The 15,278-nt window shown below is 42.3% G+C and overlaps 1 protein-coding gene across 1 annotated transcript; it reads right to left on the bottom strand.

Moving 5' to 3' along the window:
- Positions 1 to 848: 848 nt before the first annotated feature.
- Positions 849 to 2,447, bottom strand: LOC103696207 (uncharacterized). Its single transcript, XM_089930446.1, has 4 exons — positions 2,411 to 2,447; positions 2,235 to 2,366; positions 1,822 to 2,149; positions 849 to 1,578 (listed from the first exon to the last, which is right to left on the bottom strand). The coding sequence occupies exons 1-4, from the start codon at positions 2,445 to 2,447 to the stop codon at positions 849 to 851; spliced, it is 1,227 nt and encodes a 408-aa protein (XP_089786572.1).
- Between the last annotated feature and the right edge of the window lie 12,831 nt (positions 2,448 to 15,278).

Below are 15,278 nucleotides of genomic sequence, written 5' to 3'. Positions count from 1 at the left end.
ACTACTGCCTCCACTTTCTTTGGGTCAACAGAGATGCCATCCTTGGAGATCACGTGCTCGAGAAAGGTGATACTGTTTAACCAGAATTCACATTTCTGCAACTTGCCATAAAGCTCGTTTTCTCTAAGAGTTTGCAATACTGTCCTCAAATGTTCCTCATGCGCTTGTGGGCTTTTTGAATAGACTAGAATGTCATCAATAAACACTACCACAAATTGATCTAGGTAGGGTTTGAACATCCGATTCATAAGATCCATAAAGGCTGCCGGTGCATTTGTTAACCCGAAAGGCATAACCAAAAACTCATAGTGTCCGTATCTAGTTCTGAATGCTGTCTTTGGTATGTCTTCAGCCTGTATTTTCAACTGATGATATTCGGAGCGTAGATCAAGTTTTGAGAAGATTTGTGTCCCTTGCAACTGATCAAACAAATCATCAATTCTCGGTAAAGGATATTTGTTCCGCACTGTTACTCCATTTATCTCTCGATAATCTATGCAAAGCCGGAAACTGCCATCTTTCCTTTTCACAAATAGTACAGGAGCACCCCAAGGAGAAACACTAGGCCTGATGAAACCCTTGTCCAACAGTTCCTGTAGTTGTTCCTTTAGCACTTTTAATTCAGCTGGAGCTATCCGGTATAGGGCCTTAGAAATCGGTTCAGTGCTAGGAATCAAATCAATGGAAAATTCAACCTCTCTATCAGGAGGTAATCCTGGCAAATCCTCTGGGAAGACATCAGGAAATTCCCTCACAATAGGAATATCTTCTAGTTTGAGTTCTTCTAGCTGAGTGCCCATCACCATGGCTAAAAATCCTTCATCACCTTTCCAAAGGAGTCGCTTGGCCTATATGGCTGAGATTACTTTTGGCGGAGGTAACATTTTGTTGCCACTAAAAGTAAACTCTGGCTGACCAGAGATTTGAAATTTAACTGTTTTCTTGAAGCAGTCAACAGTGGTATGATATGTTGCCAACCAGTCCATCCCAAGGATCATGTCGAAATCCTTCATCTCTAGGACTAGTAAATCTACTTTCATTTTTCTGCCTTCAATATTCAAGATACAATCTTTGCAGACAGAGTTAACTAAGATTACATCTCCACTAGGGGTGGAAACACAAAGTTCAATTTCTAATGGCATAGAAATCATTGTATTATTTCTTCTAACAAAATCGACAGATACGAAAGAATGACTAGCTCCAGGATCAATCAAAACATATGCATTGGTGGATGAGACTTTAATCGTACCTGTCACCACAGTGTTAGAGGCATTGGCATCCTGTTGCGTAAGAGCATAGACTCGCCCCTGAGTTCTAGACCTCTGTTGTCCTCCTCGTTGTTGTTCACTCTGAGATACTTGATTTGCTGGAGCTCTCGGAATAGGCTGAGGCGTCTGTCGAGCCTGTTGCTCACTGCGATTAGGACAGGTGTTTGCCTTGCGGCCCTGCTGGCCACACGAAAAGCAATTCCCATTGAACCAGTTGCACTCGCTCTGATAATGGGGTCCGCCACATCTATAGCATTTTACAGTATCCTTGCGCTGAGTTTTATCATTCACAATAGTTTGTTTCTTGGGCCTGAATTCAGTATTTTTGTCATGCTTATTTTATAACTCAGCTTGTCTGTTTCTCTTTTTCAAAATTTTTTCCCTCTCTTCTTGAGTGTCATTCAAGCCCCTTTCAACTACCAAAGCCTTGTTAACCACATCCTTGTAGGAAAAAAGCTCGAAGGTAGATACATGTTGTCTGATTCGGGCTCTAAGTCCACTTTCAAACTACTCAGCTCGTTCTCTTTCATTCTCCACCTGTCCTGGGGCATACCTGGCTAGTTCTTCAAATTTTGCAGCATACTCTGTGACCGTCATATTCTCCTGCTCTAACCGGTTAAACTCTCGAAATTTCTGCCATCTCACGCTTTGGGAAATATACTTGTCATAGAAAAGCTCCTTAAATCCTTTCCAAGTCAAAGATGTAGCGTTCTGTCCCATCTTTCCTCTTTCCATATTCCACCAAATATTCGCTTCTCCCAGCAGCATAAATGTAGCAAAAGTGACCCTATCCTCATCAGGGCATCTCAGGGCATTGAAAACTTTTTCCATTTCATTCAGCCAAGTCTCGGCCTCTAAAGGGTTAGAAGTGCCTTTAAAAGCTGAAGGTGCAAACTTTTTAAATTTTGCCAAACTAACATGATGCTCCTGCCAACTTGTAGCCCCCTGTAGGTACTGAGGAGACACCTGCTGCTGCTGGTGCTGTAACTGTTGCTGCATAAATTGTTGCTACTGTTCCATGAAGCGTTGTTGCATCTCCATCATTCTCATCATGTCTGAACGGGAAGTAGCTTGTTGTTGCATCATTGTTTGCATCATCTGAGAAGCACTCAGTGGTTCATTAGGTTGAATTCCAGGCTCACCTGAGGTTCCTGTCCTTGGAGTTTCCGAGGTTCCCATCTCCGAGCACTACCAACAGAGTTGATGTGGTGTTTGAAGGAAAAATATCCCGCAAAATCCGATAAAATCGGATGCCAGGTCAGAAAATCAGTTTTAAAATTTTATCTATTTATTTATAACAGGTATAAATAAATAACATAACTATATTATGTTTACCATACCTCGATCCCGCAGCGGAAGATGGTCAAGGTACTCAGGAACAGAATCTGGTACAGGGCCAAGTGCTGGATCAGATACTGGATCAGATGCTAGATCTGGTACTGGATCGGGAACTGGATCTGGAACTGGATCTGGTGCCGGATCTGGTACTGATGGATCTGGTGCTATGCGAGGCCCGGATGTACGGACCCTCTACTTCACACGCACGCCAAGAAATGCAGGAAGGTAGGATGATGTCTGTATAGTGCAAAAACCCTTTTTGCAAATAAACCCCTGGAAGAAAAGAATTTCAAAAATTCTTTCTTCCCCTTTTTTTTTTTCTTTTCTTTCTTTTCCTCTTTCTTCCCGTTTCCTTTTCCTCTCTTTTCAAGCTACTCAATGTTAGATGTATGCCCTAGAAGCCAATCTGGCTGACACATTATTAATTCTAGGGACATAATTTTGTACTTGACTATTTATTATTGAATAAATAAAAGGCATCTTTTCATTCATATTGTTTATGTGTCTATGAATCGTCCAAGAAATTAATAAGATGATGATACATATTCTCAAGAGTTGAGAATTTGAGCCATGTATCATTGGTGATTAATTTCTAAATGCTCCTGATCAATGGATCATCACGAGGACGGTGATCGATCCGATCAGTGCACAGATCACTTTCCTTCTAGATGGACGAGACTTGAGTCCACAGTGTAGGGACACTGAAGTGATACTGCAGGTGCTTGTTAGAGAACAAGGGTACTGAGCGTGACCAAGACAAGAAGTCACTTGGATGTCTATCCACTCGTCAGTGACTTGCTTGATGTTGCAGTAGTGTGACTGGTCCTTTGACCTGCGGTGCTTCGGCTACTCACAGTGAGGTTATTGTAGTTTGACTGCACACATACATGGTCTCTAGCCATATGGGTCCATGCAGTGTAGATTGGCTGCAGTAGGTTCACTGTAGGAGTAGGGTATGCACCTATAAGGAATCTATCGACCTTGATAGAAAAGGAGTGATCCTATGTGATTTGTTAGACTGAGTTCTAAGACCTTGGCCAGGGCAGTAATATAAAGTGAAAAAGAGTTTTCCACTATCGAACTCAAGTCGAATAAATCTTGACATATGACAGACGATGGGGTTTGACGAGTTGTCCATGACCTCCGTCCTGTAGGGATCCACGATAGTAGGATTGTATCACATGTTAACTGCACCTAGAGGTTCATCATTCCATTCTGCTGGGTAGCCACTACATGCTGCTAGGTGTCACTGGTGGATGGTGGGACTCATAGGGATTATCTCGATGATCGATAAACCCTAACGAGTTGAGTTGGAATCGTTCCAACCCATTGAAAGGAGTCTTCAATGATATTGAGATAGAGATCACAATATATCTCACTACCAGTCAGAATAGAACCTATGGGGTCACACACACTAGATGTATTGACCGATCCGATGGTTGAAATCGTGATTAGGAATCACAAGAAATCAATTTGATTGATAAGAAATTGAAGAAGGAACAAAGGGAATTAATTAATTGGACTTAAACACAAATCCTACTTCGGGTAGGATTCCTAGAGTCCTAATTGGATTAGGACTAGGAATCCTAGTTGGAGTAGGACCTGGGATTCCTATTTGGAATAGGATTCCTACAATCCTAATGAGATTAGGAATTTTGAATTGGATTCCTACTTGGAGTAGGATTCCTAGAAATCCTAATTAGATTAGGACTTCGGATTCAAATAAAGTCCTAATTGGATTAGGACTAAAATTAAATACATCCTAATTGGATTAGGATTCCTTAAGTCTTAATTAATTATTAATCTAATGAATCAACATGACTCCTAATTGGATTAGGATTGAAGAGTTCAATTGAGTCATGGTTCATTCAAGTCCTAGTTGGATTAGGACTAGCATAGATTGAACCCAATTTGGCTAATCCTAATTAGATTAGGATTAAACCATGAGAGAGGCACCTAATCCTCTTTGGAAGAGGATTAGGTTAACCAAGTAAGAGGGGCATAAGCCCCTCTCATCTTGGTTGGTGCGGCACAAGAGAGGGGGCCGGCGCCCCCCCTCTTTGGAAAGTCATCTAGGGCTCCTACTTTGGAGGAGCCCTTGATGGCTATAAGAGAGGCACTAGGGCCGGCGCCCTATAGGGATCTTGAACTCCTCTTCAAGCCGTGGCCTCCCCTCTCAACTCCTCTTGGTTCAGCCGCAAGCAAGGGAAGAAGGACTCCAAGAGTTGGCGGCTTCCTCCCCTTCCCTTCCGTCATCCGACGCAAAGAGAAGAAGAAGGCTGCGAAGGGCTTTGATCTTCTTCCTTTTCTTCATCCTTCTTCTTCCTCCTCTCAAGTTGATTGAAAGAGAGGAGATCAGCCATCAAAAGAAGTCTTTGCAAGGGAGCTAGCACCCCGGGAAGACAAGAAAGCTTTGATCGGTCCTCTGCTTCGTGTGGATACCCGTAGAGGCCGGACGTTTGAACGGCTTCAAGCGAACCCTCTTCCAAAACCACGAATTCAGATTTGCGGTGATCATCTACCCGCGCAAGGTGAAGATCTGATCTTCCTAATAGTTTTAAAAGTCTTAATTCTTACCTAATTACGAAAGGTCTCGAAACAACGTTCATGCGATGAACGTCGAACCCGTGCATGCCTCTTCCGCTGCCACCTGATTTAATTTTTGAAATATCAGCGGCATGGGCGGGTTCCCAACAGTGGTATCAGAGCCTAGGCTTCGTAGATTAAGGTAAGAATTAAATATCTAAAGGCATATTAGATCTGAAAATTGAATGATCATGCATGCTGAAAAATTCTGCATGCAGATTTTTCAGGGGTGCTGATTTTTTGCATGCTGATTTTTATGTGATAAAAAGATGATTCTAAATGCATTGTTAATGGGATTACAAAGTTTAGAATCATGATTAGCATGATCAGCGACCTATGTCATGATACAATCAGTTAGTTTTCAGATCTGAAAATTATAATTGTTGCATAAGGTGATGATCATAGGATTCAAACCCTTTTGGTATCAAATGTAATGACCTGCGATGTGATCTGCGATGTCATGTAATTTTTCAGATGCTTGCATGCATCTTGTTTGATGTTTTGAGAGGCCTGTGTGCCTCCTAAAAGGAGATGTAAATTATTTTTATTTTTATTTTACATCTGGTTGTATTTCTGTGATGTGATGTACATCAACGATCAAGTTGAAGCAAAGGCATGAGATGAAAGGTGATCTAAGCGGTTGATGGCGATGGGATCAAGAGTTGATCAAGGATCGAATCAAGGAGGCTTGGAACCAATTCAAGAGTTGAAGACCACTTGATCGATTGATGTGCATGTGCTTGTAATACGACCTAATTAGAATCCATGATCATCACCTAGTTAAAGTTTAGCTTTAATTTGATGCTGCGATTATAACTGCCTGTGATGTGCCGTTTGCATGTGATGTAAATGCGAGTCGGGTAGATAGGTTTACATGTGATGTAGCAAACCAAATTGAGACCTAAATCAAAACCTCCTCAATCAAGTCGAGAGTGAACCAACATGAGCAAGTCATATTAGATTAATTGATCTAATTGGTGTCTAGGAAAGCATGAAAGGTGGTTACTTAATTAGGACCTTACTCTCTGAGTAAGGGGAGCCTCCCACCTGCTTACCTGGCCAATTGTTCGATTACCTCTTATGAAGGGCTCAAGTTGCAAACACTAAGACCTGATTAACCAATATTAAGTCAATAGGTCTTCCACTGTAGTAGAGCTGCTAAGGCCTTTCTGATGTTGATTTGTCTCGACTGGACACAGTGGTCAAGTTGCATCGGGGGGCTGGACCTCTCTATAGACATGAGATGTTGTAGGGTAAAGGTGGGGTTGGGCACCAATAACTGTTAGGTGAGGACCCAATGACGACTTTATTCCTACGGTTATACGGTGGGTCTGACTTAACTAAGAAATGGGACCAATAACTGTTAGGTGAGGTCTTCATGGCTTAGAGACCAAGTTACACTGCAACATGCTTGAGAAGCATTGTACAAGAGTTGTACACTCATCCATCTATGTGTCACCAATAACTGTTAGGTGAGGTGGCATGTAAATCGGTGGGACCGCAGTACCCACTAGAAATCCTAGTCGTGTGGGATTTCCGTTTCCCTACCAGGGGAGTGTGAGGGATTCGAGAAAATAGTGGGAGTCACATTTGTTCTAAAAGACCTTAGAACAGATTAGGATCAAGTACAAAAGTCTAACTAGAATCTTTACTCTCTGCAGATACAATGTCGGCTTCAAACCCTCTGACCCGTATTCTTGAGACCAACCGACTGACCGGAACCAATTACAAAGACTGGCTTAGAAATCTCAAAATAGTTTTGGACTGTGAGAAGATAGGCTACATACTCGATTCTGATATCCCCACACTACCAGCACGTCCCACTGATGTTCAGCGTGAGTTGCATAAAAAGTGGTTGGATGATGACATTAGAGTAAAATGCTATATGATGGCATCCATGTCTAATGAACTCCAATGCCAGCATGAAAATATAAAGACTGCTAGGGACATACTGGCACACCTGCAAGAGTTGTATGGTGAGCAGAGTCGCACAGCTCGTTTTGAAGTGTCCAAGAGGCTTTTCAAAGCGAAGATGCGTGAGGGGCAGTCTGTCCATGATCACGGTCTGACCACGATCAAGGACCTAGAAGAGCTTGAGAAGCTCGGTATGGACATGCACAAGGAATTACAAGTGGATTTGATCCTACAGTCACTTCCTGATTTATTTGGTCAGTTTATAGTAAACTACCACATGAATAAGATTGAATGCACTAAGACTAAACTAATCAACATGTTGGTAACTGCTGAGGGAGCCTTGAAAGGTTCAAGGGGCAATGTCCTTGCTGCTGAGTTGACTTCTGGTTCCAAGAGAAAGTCTGCTTGGAAGAAAAGAAGCCTGCAAAGAAGCAGAAGAAAGACAAGAAGCCAAAGAAGGAAGTTCAAAAGAAAAAGGCTAACGACAAAGGAAAATGTTTCCACTGCAATGTCGAAGGCCACTGGAAGAGAAACTGTCCTTCATACCTCGAGAGCCTGAAGAACAAGAAAGGTGACACACCTTCAGAAGGTATAGACTTGCTCATAATTGAAACTAATCTAACGGTTTCTTCTACTTCTAGTTGGGTTATAGATTCTGGTTCTAGTGCTCATTTGTGCACTACCATGCAGGGTCTAAAGGAAAGTAGAAGGCTGGCGGAAGGTGCGGTAACCCTTCGGGTTGGCAACAGGGCAAAAGTTGCTGCTGTGGCTGTGGGCACCTACCATCTGCGACTACCGTCTGGATTTAGTTTAATACTTAGAGACTGCTATTATGTACCTGTTGCTAGCAGAAATTTGATTTCTGTTTCATGTCTAGCACAGGAAGGTCATGTTTTTACATTTGACAAAGACTGCTGTTCTATTTATTTAAGAAATAAAATAGTCGCACGTGGTTTCATGATCGACAGTCTCTATCATTTACATATGGATGTATCTGTGAATGTTACCGAGCAAGATATGAGTGCCAAAGGATCCAAAAGATCCAGAGATGAGATAAACCAAAGATATTTGTGGCACCTCAGACTTGGCCATATTGGAGAGGATAGGATGAACAAAATGGATAAAGATGGGCTTCTCGGCTCATTCACTTCCGAGTCATATCCAGTTTGCGAGTCCTGTCTTCAAGAAAAAATGGCTAGACTGCCCTTTGTAGGACATGGGGAGAGGACCACTGAAATACTTACCCTAATACATACAGATGTATGTGGCCCATTCGATGTGCTAGCCAGGGGACGTTATTCTTACTTCATTACCTTTACCGATGATTATTCACGGTATGGGTATGTGTATCTTATGAGACACAAGTCTGAATCCTTTGAAAAGTTCAAAGAGTTCAAGAATGAAGTAGAAAAATAAACTGGAAAACCTCTTAAGGCTCTTCAATCAGATCGAGGAGGAGAATACCTTAGTGGGGAATTCCGGGACTATCTCAAAGAAAACGGCATAGTCTCACAATGGACACCTCCGGGTACACCTCAACTCAACGGAGTGTCAGAGAGGAGGAATCGGACCCTGTTGGACATGGTCAGGTCCATGATGAGCTTCACTGATTTACCTATGTTCCTTTGGGGAGATGCCTTACTCACAGCAATTTATTTATTGAATAGAGTTCCCTCTAAATCCGTTCCTACCACACCGTATGAGATATGGCATGGTAAGAAACCAAGTCTGGGTCATCTCAAGATTTGGGGATGTCCGGCCCATGTCAAGAGACTACAGGCGGACAAGTTAGAGGCTAGGACCATAAGTGCTCGTTTTATAGGATATCCTAAAGAGTCATTAGGATACAATTTTTACGTCTCAGAGGATCACAATGTGTTTGTGAGCCGTCATGCCATCTTCTTGGAAAATCAGTTTATCCTTGATAGAGGCAGTGGGAGGAAAATTGAGCTTGAAGAGAAAGTCTCTGAAAAGCAACGAGTCATGGATCCTATTACAGAGCCAGTACACGATGTCCCTCGACCACCTCGTATATCTAGTAGGGTCTCCCATCCTCCCGATAGATACTTAGGTATACTAGAAGAGGATACTGAGGAAATGTTCCTAGTGGGAGATAGGGATCACATACAGGATCCCAAAACCTACAACGAGGCGATATCTGATGTCGATTCCGAGAAATGGCTGGAAGCTATGAAGTCAGAGTTAGACTCCATGCGTTCCAACCAAGTCTGGACCTTAGTAGATCCACCAGAAGGTATTGTACCTATTGGATGCAAATGGATCTACAAAAGGAAGATAGGTTCGGATGGAGAGGTAGAGACTTATAAGGCAAGGCTTGTGGCAAAAGGGTATAGTCAGCACGAAGGCATTGATTATCAGGGGACCTTTTCACCTGTAGCCATGCTAAAATCCATCCGAACATTGCTTGCCATTGCAGCATTTCATGATTATGAAATCTGGCAGATGGATGTGAAAACTGCTTTTCTGAATGGATATCTTGATGAAGATATCTATATGGAACAGCCTTTGGGTTTCACTTCCAGTGATGGAGATCACAAGGTCTGCAAGCTGCAAAGGTCCATCTATGGACTAAAGCAAGCATCTCGGAGTTGGAACACTCGTTTCGATGACGCAATCAAAACGTTTGATTTCATCAAAAACGAAGAGGAACCGTGTGTTTACAAAAAGGTTAGTGGGAGTGCTGTCGTTTTTCTCGTACTGTACATAGATGATATTCTCCTAATAGGGAATGATATTCCCATGCTAACCTCGGTCAAGGTCTGGATGTCAAAAGAATTCTCCATGAAAGACCTTAGGGAAGCATACTATATTTTGGGAATAAAGGTCTATAGAGATAGATCTAAAAGGATGCTTGGCCTTTCACAGAAGATGTACATAGAGGAGGTGCTGAAGAGGTTCAGCATGGAAAACTTCAAGAGGGGTCTCTTACCCCTAAGGCATGGAATTCATCTCTCCAAGAAGATGTGCCCCAACACATCTGAAGAGATTCAACGCATGAGCGAGATTCCCTATGCATCGGCAATAGGAAGCCTCATGTATGCCATGCTGTGTACACGACCTGATATAGCTCTTGCTGTGAGTGTCACAAGCAGATATCAGTCGGATCCAGGCAAGAAGCACTGGATAGCTGTGAAGAACAGTCTTAAGTACTTGAGAAGAACTAAGGACATGTTCTTGGTCTTTGAGAGAAGATCAGAGTTGAAGGTAGAAGGATGCACACATATTGATGATAGAAAGTCTACATCAGAATATGTGCAATTGTGATTCAGTAAATTGGAAGAGTTCCAAACAACCGATCATTATAGATTCTACCTTAGAAGCTGAATGTTAAGCCGTATCTAAGGGTGCAGTAGAAACCTTCTGATTAAAAGTTAATTGCAGAGTTAGGTGTAATGTCATCAGATGCCATAACACTTTACTGCGATAACATTGGCACCATAGCACTAGCTATGGAGCCATGGTCTCATCAGAAGTCCAAGCACATAGAGCGGCGCTTCCATTTCATACGCGACTATGATGTAGAGGTGCAGAGAGTAGACTCCGCGGATAACGTGGCAGACCCGTTCACTAAGCAGCTGAGTCAGCAAAAGACTGAAGCCCACCTTGAGAAGATGGGCCTAAGATATATGACCAATTGGCTTTAGTGCAAGTGGGAGATTGTTAGATGTATGCCCTAGAAGCCAATCTGGCTGACACATTATTAATTCTAGGGACATAATTTTGTACTTGACTATTTATTATTGAATAAATAAAAGGCATCTTTTCATTCATATTGTTTATGTGTCTATGAATCGTTCAAGAAATTAATAAGATGATGATACATATTCTCAAGAGTTGAGTATTTGAGCCATGTATCATTGGTGATTAATTTCTAAATGCTCCTGATCAATGGATCATCACGAGGACGGTGATCGATCCGATCAGTGCACAGATCACTTTCCTTCTGGATGGACGAGACTTGAGTCCACAGTGTAGGGACACTGAAGTGATACTGCAGGTGCTTGTTAGAGAACAAGGGTACTGAGCGTGACCAAGACAAGAAGTCACTTGGATGTCTATCCACTCGTCAGTGACTTGCTTGATGTTGCAGTAGTGTGACTGGTCCTTTGACCTGCGGTGCTTCGGCTACTCACAGTGAGGTTATTGTAGTTTGACTGCACACATACATGGTCTCTAGCCATATGGGTCCATGCAGTGTAGATTGGCTGCAGTAGGTTCACTGTAGGAGTAGGGTATGCACCTATAAGGAATCTATCGACCTTGATAGAAAAGGAGTGATCCTATGTGATTTGTTAGACTGAGTTCTAAGACCTTGGCCAGGGCAGTAATATAAAGTGAAAAGAGTTTTCCACTATCGAACTCAAGTCGAATAAATCTTGACATATGACAGACGATGGGGTTTGACGAGTTGTCCATGACCTCCGTCCTGTAGGGATCCACGATAGTAGGATTATATCACATGTTAACTGCACCTAGAGGTTCATCATTCCATTCTGCTGGGTAGCCACTACATGCTGCTAGGTGTCACTGGTGGATGGTGGGACTCATAGGGATTATCTCGATGATCGATAAACCCTAACGAGTTGAGTTGGAATCGTTCCAACCCATTGAAAGGAGTCTTCAATGATATTGAGATAGAGATCACAATATATCTCACTACCAGTCAGAATAGAACCTATGGGGTCACACACACTAGAAGTATTGACCGATCCGATGGTTGAAATCGTGATTAGGAATCACAAGAAATCAATTTGATTGATAAGAAGTTGAAGAAGGAACAAAGGGAATTAATTAATTGGACTTAAACACAAATCCTACTTCGGGTAGGATTCCTAGAGTCCTAATTGGATTAGGACTAGGAATCCTAGTTGGAGTAGGACTGGGATTCCTATTTGGAATAGGATTCCTACAATCCTAATGAGATTAGGAATTTTGAATTGGATTCCTACTTGGAGTAGGATTCCTAGAAATCCTAATTAGATTAGGACTTCGGATTCAAATAAAGTCCTAATTGGATTAGGACTAAAATTAAATACATCCTAATTGGATTAGGATTCCTTAAGTCTTAATTAATTATTAATCTAATGAATCAACATGACTCCTAATTGGATTAGGATTGAAGAGTTCAATTGAGTCATGGTTCATTCAAGTCCTAGTTGGATTAGGACTAGCATAGATTGAACCCAATTTGGCTAATCCTAATTAGATTAGGATTAAACCATGAGAGAGGCACCTAATCCTCTTTGGAAGAGGATTAGGTTAACCAAGTAAGAGGGGCATAAGCCCCTCTCATCTTGGTTGGTGCGGCACAAGAGAGGGGGCCGGCGCCCCCCCTCTTTGGAAAGTCATCTAGGGCTCCTACTTTGGAGGAGCCCTTGATGGCTATAAGAGAGGCACTAGGGCCGGCGCCCTATAGGGATCTTGAACTCCTCTTCAAGCCGTGGCCTCCCCTCTCAACTCCTCTTGGTTCAGCCGCAAGCAAGGGAAGAAGGACTCCAAGAGTTGGCGGCTTCCTCCCCTTCCCTTCCGTCATCCGACGCAAAGAGAAGAAGAAGGCTGCGAAGGGCTTTGATCTTCTTCCTTTTCTTCATCCTTCTTCTTCCTCCTCTCAAGTGCAATCAAGAGTTGATTGAAAGAGAGGAGATCAGCCATCAAAAGAAGTCTTTGCAAGGGAGCTAGCACCCCGGGAAGACAAGAAAGCTTTGATCGGTCCTCTGCTTCGTGTGGATACCCGTAGAGGCCGGACGTTTGAACGGCTTCAAGCGAACCCTCTTCCAAAACCATGAATTCAGATTTGCGGTGATCATCTACCCGCGCAAGGTGAAGATCTGATCTTCTTAATAGTTTTAAAAGTCTTAATTCTTACCTAATTACGAAAGGTCTCGAAACAACGTTCATGCGATGAACGTCGAACCCGTGCATGCCTCTTCCGCTGCCACCTGATTTAATTTTTGAAATATCAGCGGCATGGGCGGGTTCCCAACACTCAAAAGATCACGAATCTCCCCTCTCCCCAGATAAAATCTCTAGCACAGAATGAAGAGAAAGCTAGCCTATTTATAGGCAAAGACAAGACTGAACCAGGGAAGAGAAAACGCCAAAAGGGAAGAGTGAACGCCAAACGATTCATGATTTTATTGAATTTTTTTTAACCGTTTGATTTCAATTAAATCAGTCCTATGTTAAAGAGGTTTCAACCGAAGAGACACGTCTCTTCGGATCTTCAAATGGTAGCCGAAAGAGGGAAGATCAAGCGGCCTTCGATGTGTTCGGAAGAAGAAGAAGAACGCGGTCCACGGGAGAATATTTGCAGAGAAATTGGTCCATGGACCGAGGAAGAAACCAGAACTAAACCGTGTCATTCAATTTGAGGGGCAAACACGTAAATTTCCAGACTTGACTTAAATGGGTTAATTCAAATGGGCTGAATCAAATGGGCTTGGGTCCATCATTGGTTCTAAACCAAATTGAAGACCAATTTGAAAGGTTTTGGATCCGGAAAAATTTCACATGAATCTGATTCATGTGAACTCCAATTAGTTCAATTTTCGGATCAATCCAAGTCACACTTGGACTAGAATAAATATGGAATAAATTCTAATAAAATCATCATGAAGCCCAATTACATTCATTTGAATCCAATTCAAAAACAAACTCAACAAATGAGTCCAAATCAATTTCAATTACATTAATTGAAACTTGATTAAGCCAGCATACAGACATAATTAAATACACATCCATGAAATTCAGTATGTACCTCATGTTCAGTGCTAGCTGAACATAGACAAAATCAAATCTCAAATGACCCACAATTTAATTCTCAATTAAATTGGATCAAGTCCTTCCTACTTAACTTGACTTATGTGCGTGACTCCGATAGGTTCGAACACTAAGCCGGTAGTACATGGACTACTCCATGCACTAATCGAGGTGACCATCTAGCAATGATACCCGACGTCCGGATAGGTCGAATATGCAAAGCAACATTCAAGAACCTAGACGTATGGTTGTTGCATAATTCATCCCTATGACCTTCGATGCTCAAGATGACCTCAGAGTGGACTGTCGATCTCTGGGTCCGGTCATCCATAGTGTATTTCAAATAATCAAATCAAGTGACCTATCACTTGGTTTACCCTAGCCAAGGTTTTACTGAATTGAAATACAGTGAGACATCAACTCCTAAAATCTGGAGCGGTCAATCCCATCTTGACTCATACACAGACTTCGCGAGTACTTGACTGCACCCAGCATCCTTCCGATCCCTGAATTAGAAATTCAGGTCATCCAGTGCCTAAGTACAGTGAGTTGCTTGCAAGTCACCGTGACAGTCTCAGGTCTAAGGGGTACTTATGCCCATACGTTTTACGAGCTAACTCCCGACAGTGGAGTGCTACTCAGGTGAGTCACTATTCAGTGACGATGTACTCCTACATCTCACCTGTATGCCATACAGTGTCTCCACACTCCTTGGTTTAAGAGGACAACCAACTAAATGGCACACAACGACCTATACTTGACATAGCTATCGTCCAATTGACAGCTCGTCATTTGGTCGCGAACTGGTTCAAAGACTAAATGATAAAACCTCTTTTATCCACTAAATTAGTCCTAAGGACTTCATCACAATACACAGGAGTTCAATTTGAAGATGCAACACTTGTGATGAATAGAAAATTGCCAGAATAAATTTTTATTCATTTTAATAAAACATATACATAATTCAATTTCTTACAATTAAAAAATTGGCTTTGGGACACAATTCCCAACAACTCCCACTTGAACTAAAGCCAATTTGTACAGTATCTAATACCCATCTTCGATTTGTGATAATCGAACTCCTTTACAGAAAGGGCTTTAGTGAATGGGTCAGCTAGGTTCTCCTTTCCATCGATCTTTTGAAGATTGACGTCACCTCGTTCCACGATCTCTCGTACAAGGTGGTAGCGACGCAGAATGTGCTTGGTTCTATGGTGGGACTTTGGCTCCTTTGCTTGTGCAATGGCTCCAGTATTGTCACAATACAAAAGAACTGGACCATTGATTGAGGGAGCAACACCAAGTTGATTTACAAACTTCTTGATCCAAACAGCTTCCTTTGCCGCATCTGATGCAGCAACATACTCTGCTTTGCATACGGAATCGGCTACT

The sequence above is a fragment of the Phoenix dactylifera genome, chromosome 1, assembly GCF_051530095.1.
Source record: "Phoenix dactylifera cultivar Ajwa chromosome 1, Ajwa_hap1_PhDact_Kaust_v1.1, whole genome shotgun sequence".
Lineage (NCBI taxonomy): Eukaryota > Viridiplantae > Streptophyta > Magnoliopsida > Arecales > Arecaceae > Phoenix > Phoenix dactylifera.
Note: the sequence above shows the minus strand (reverse complement) of the source record. Positions and strands in the feature narration are given on the sequence as shown.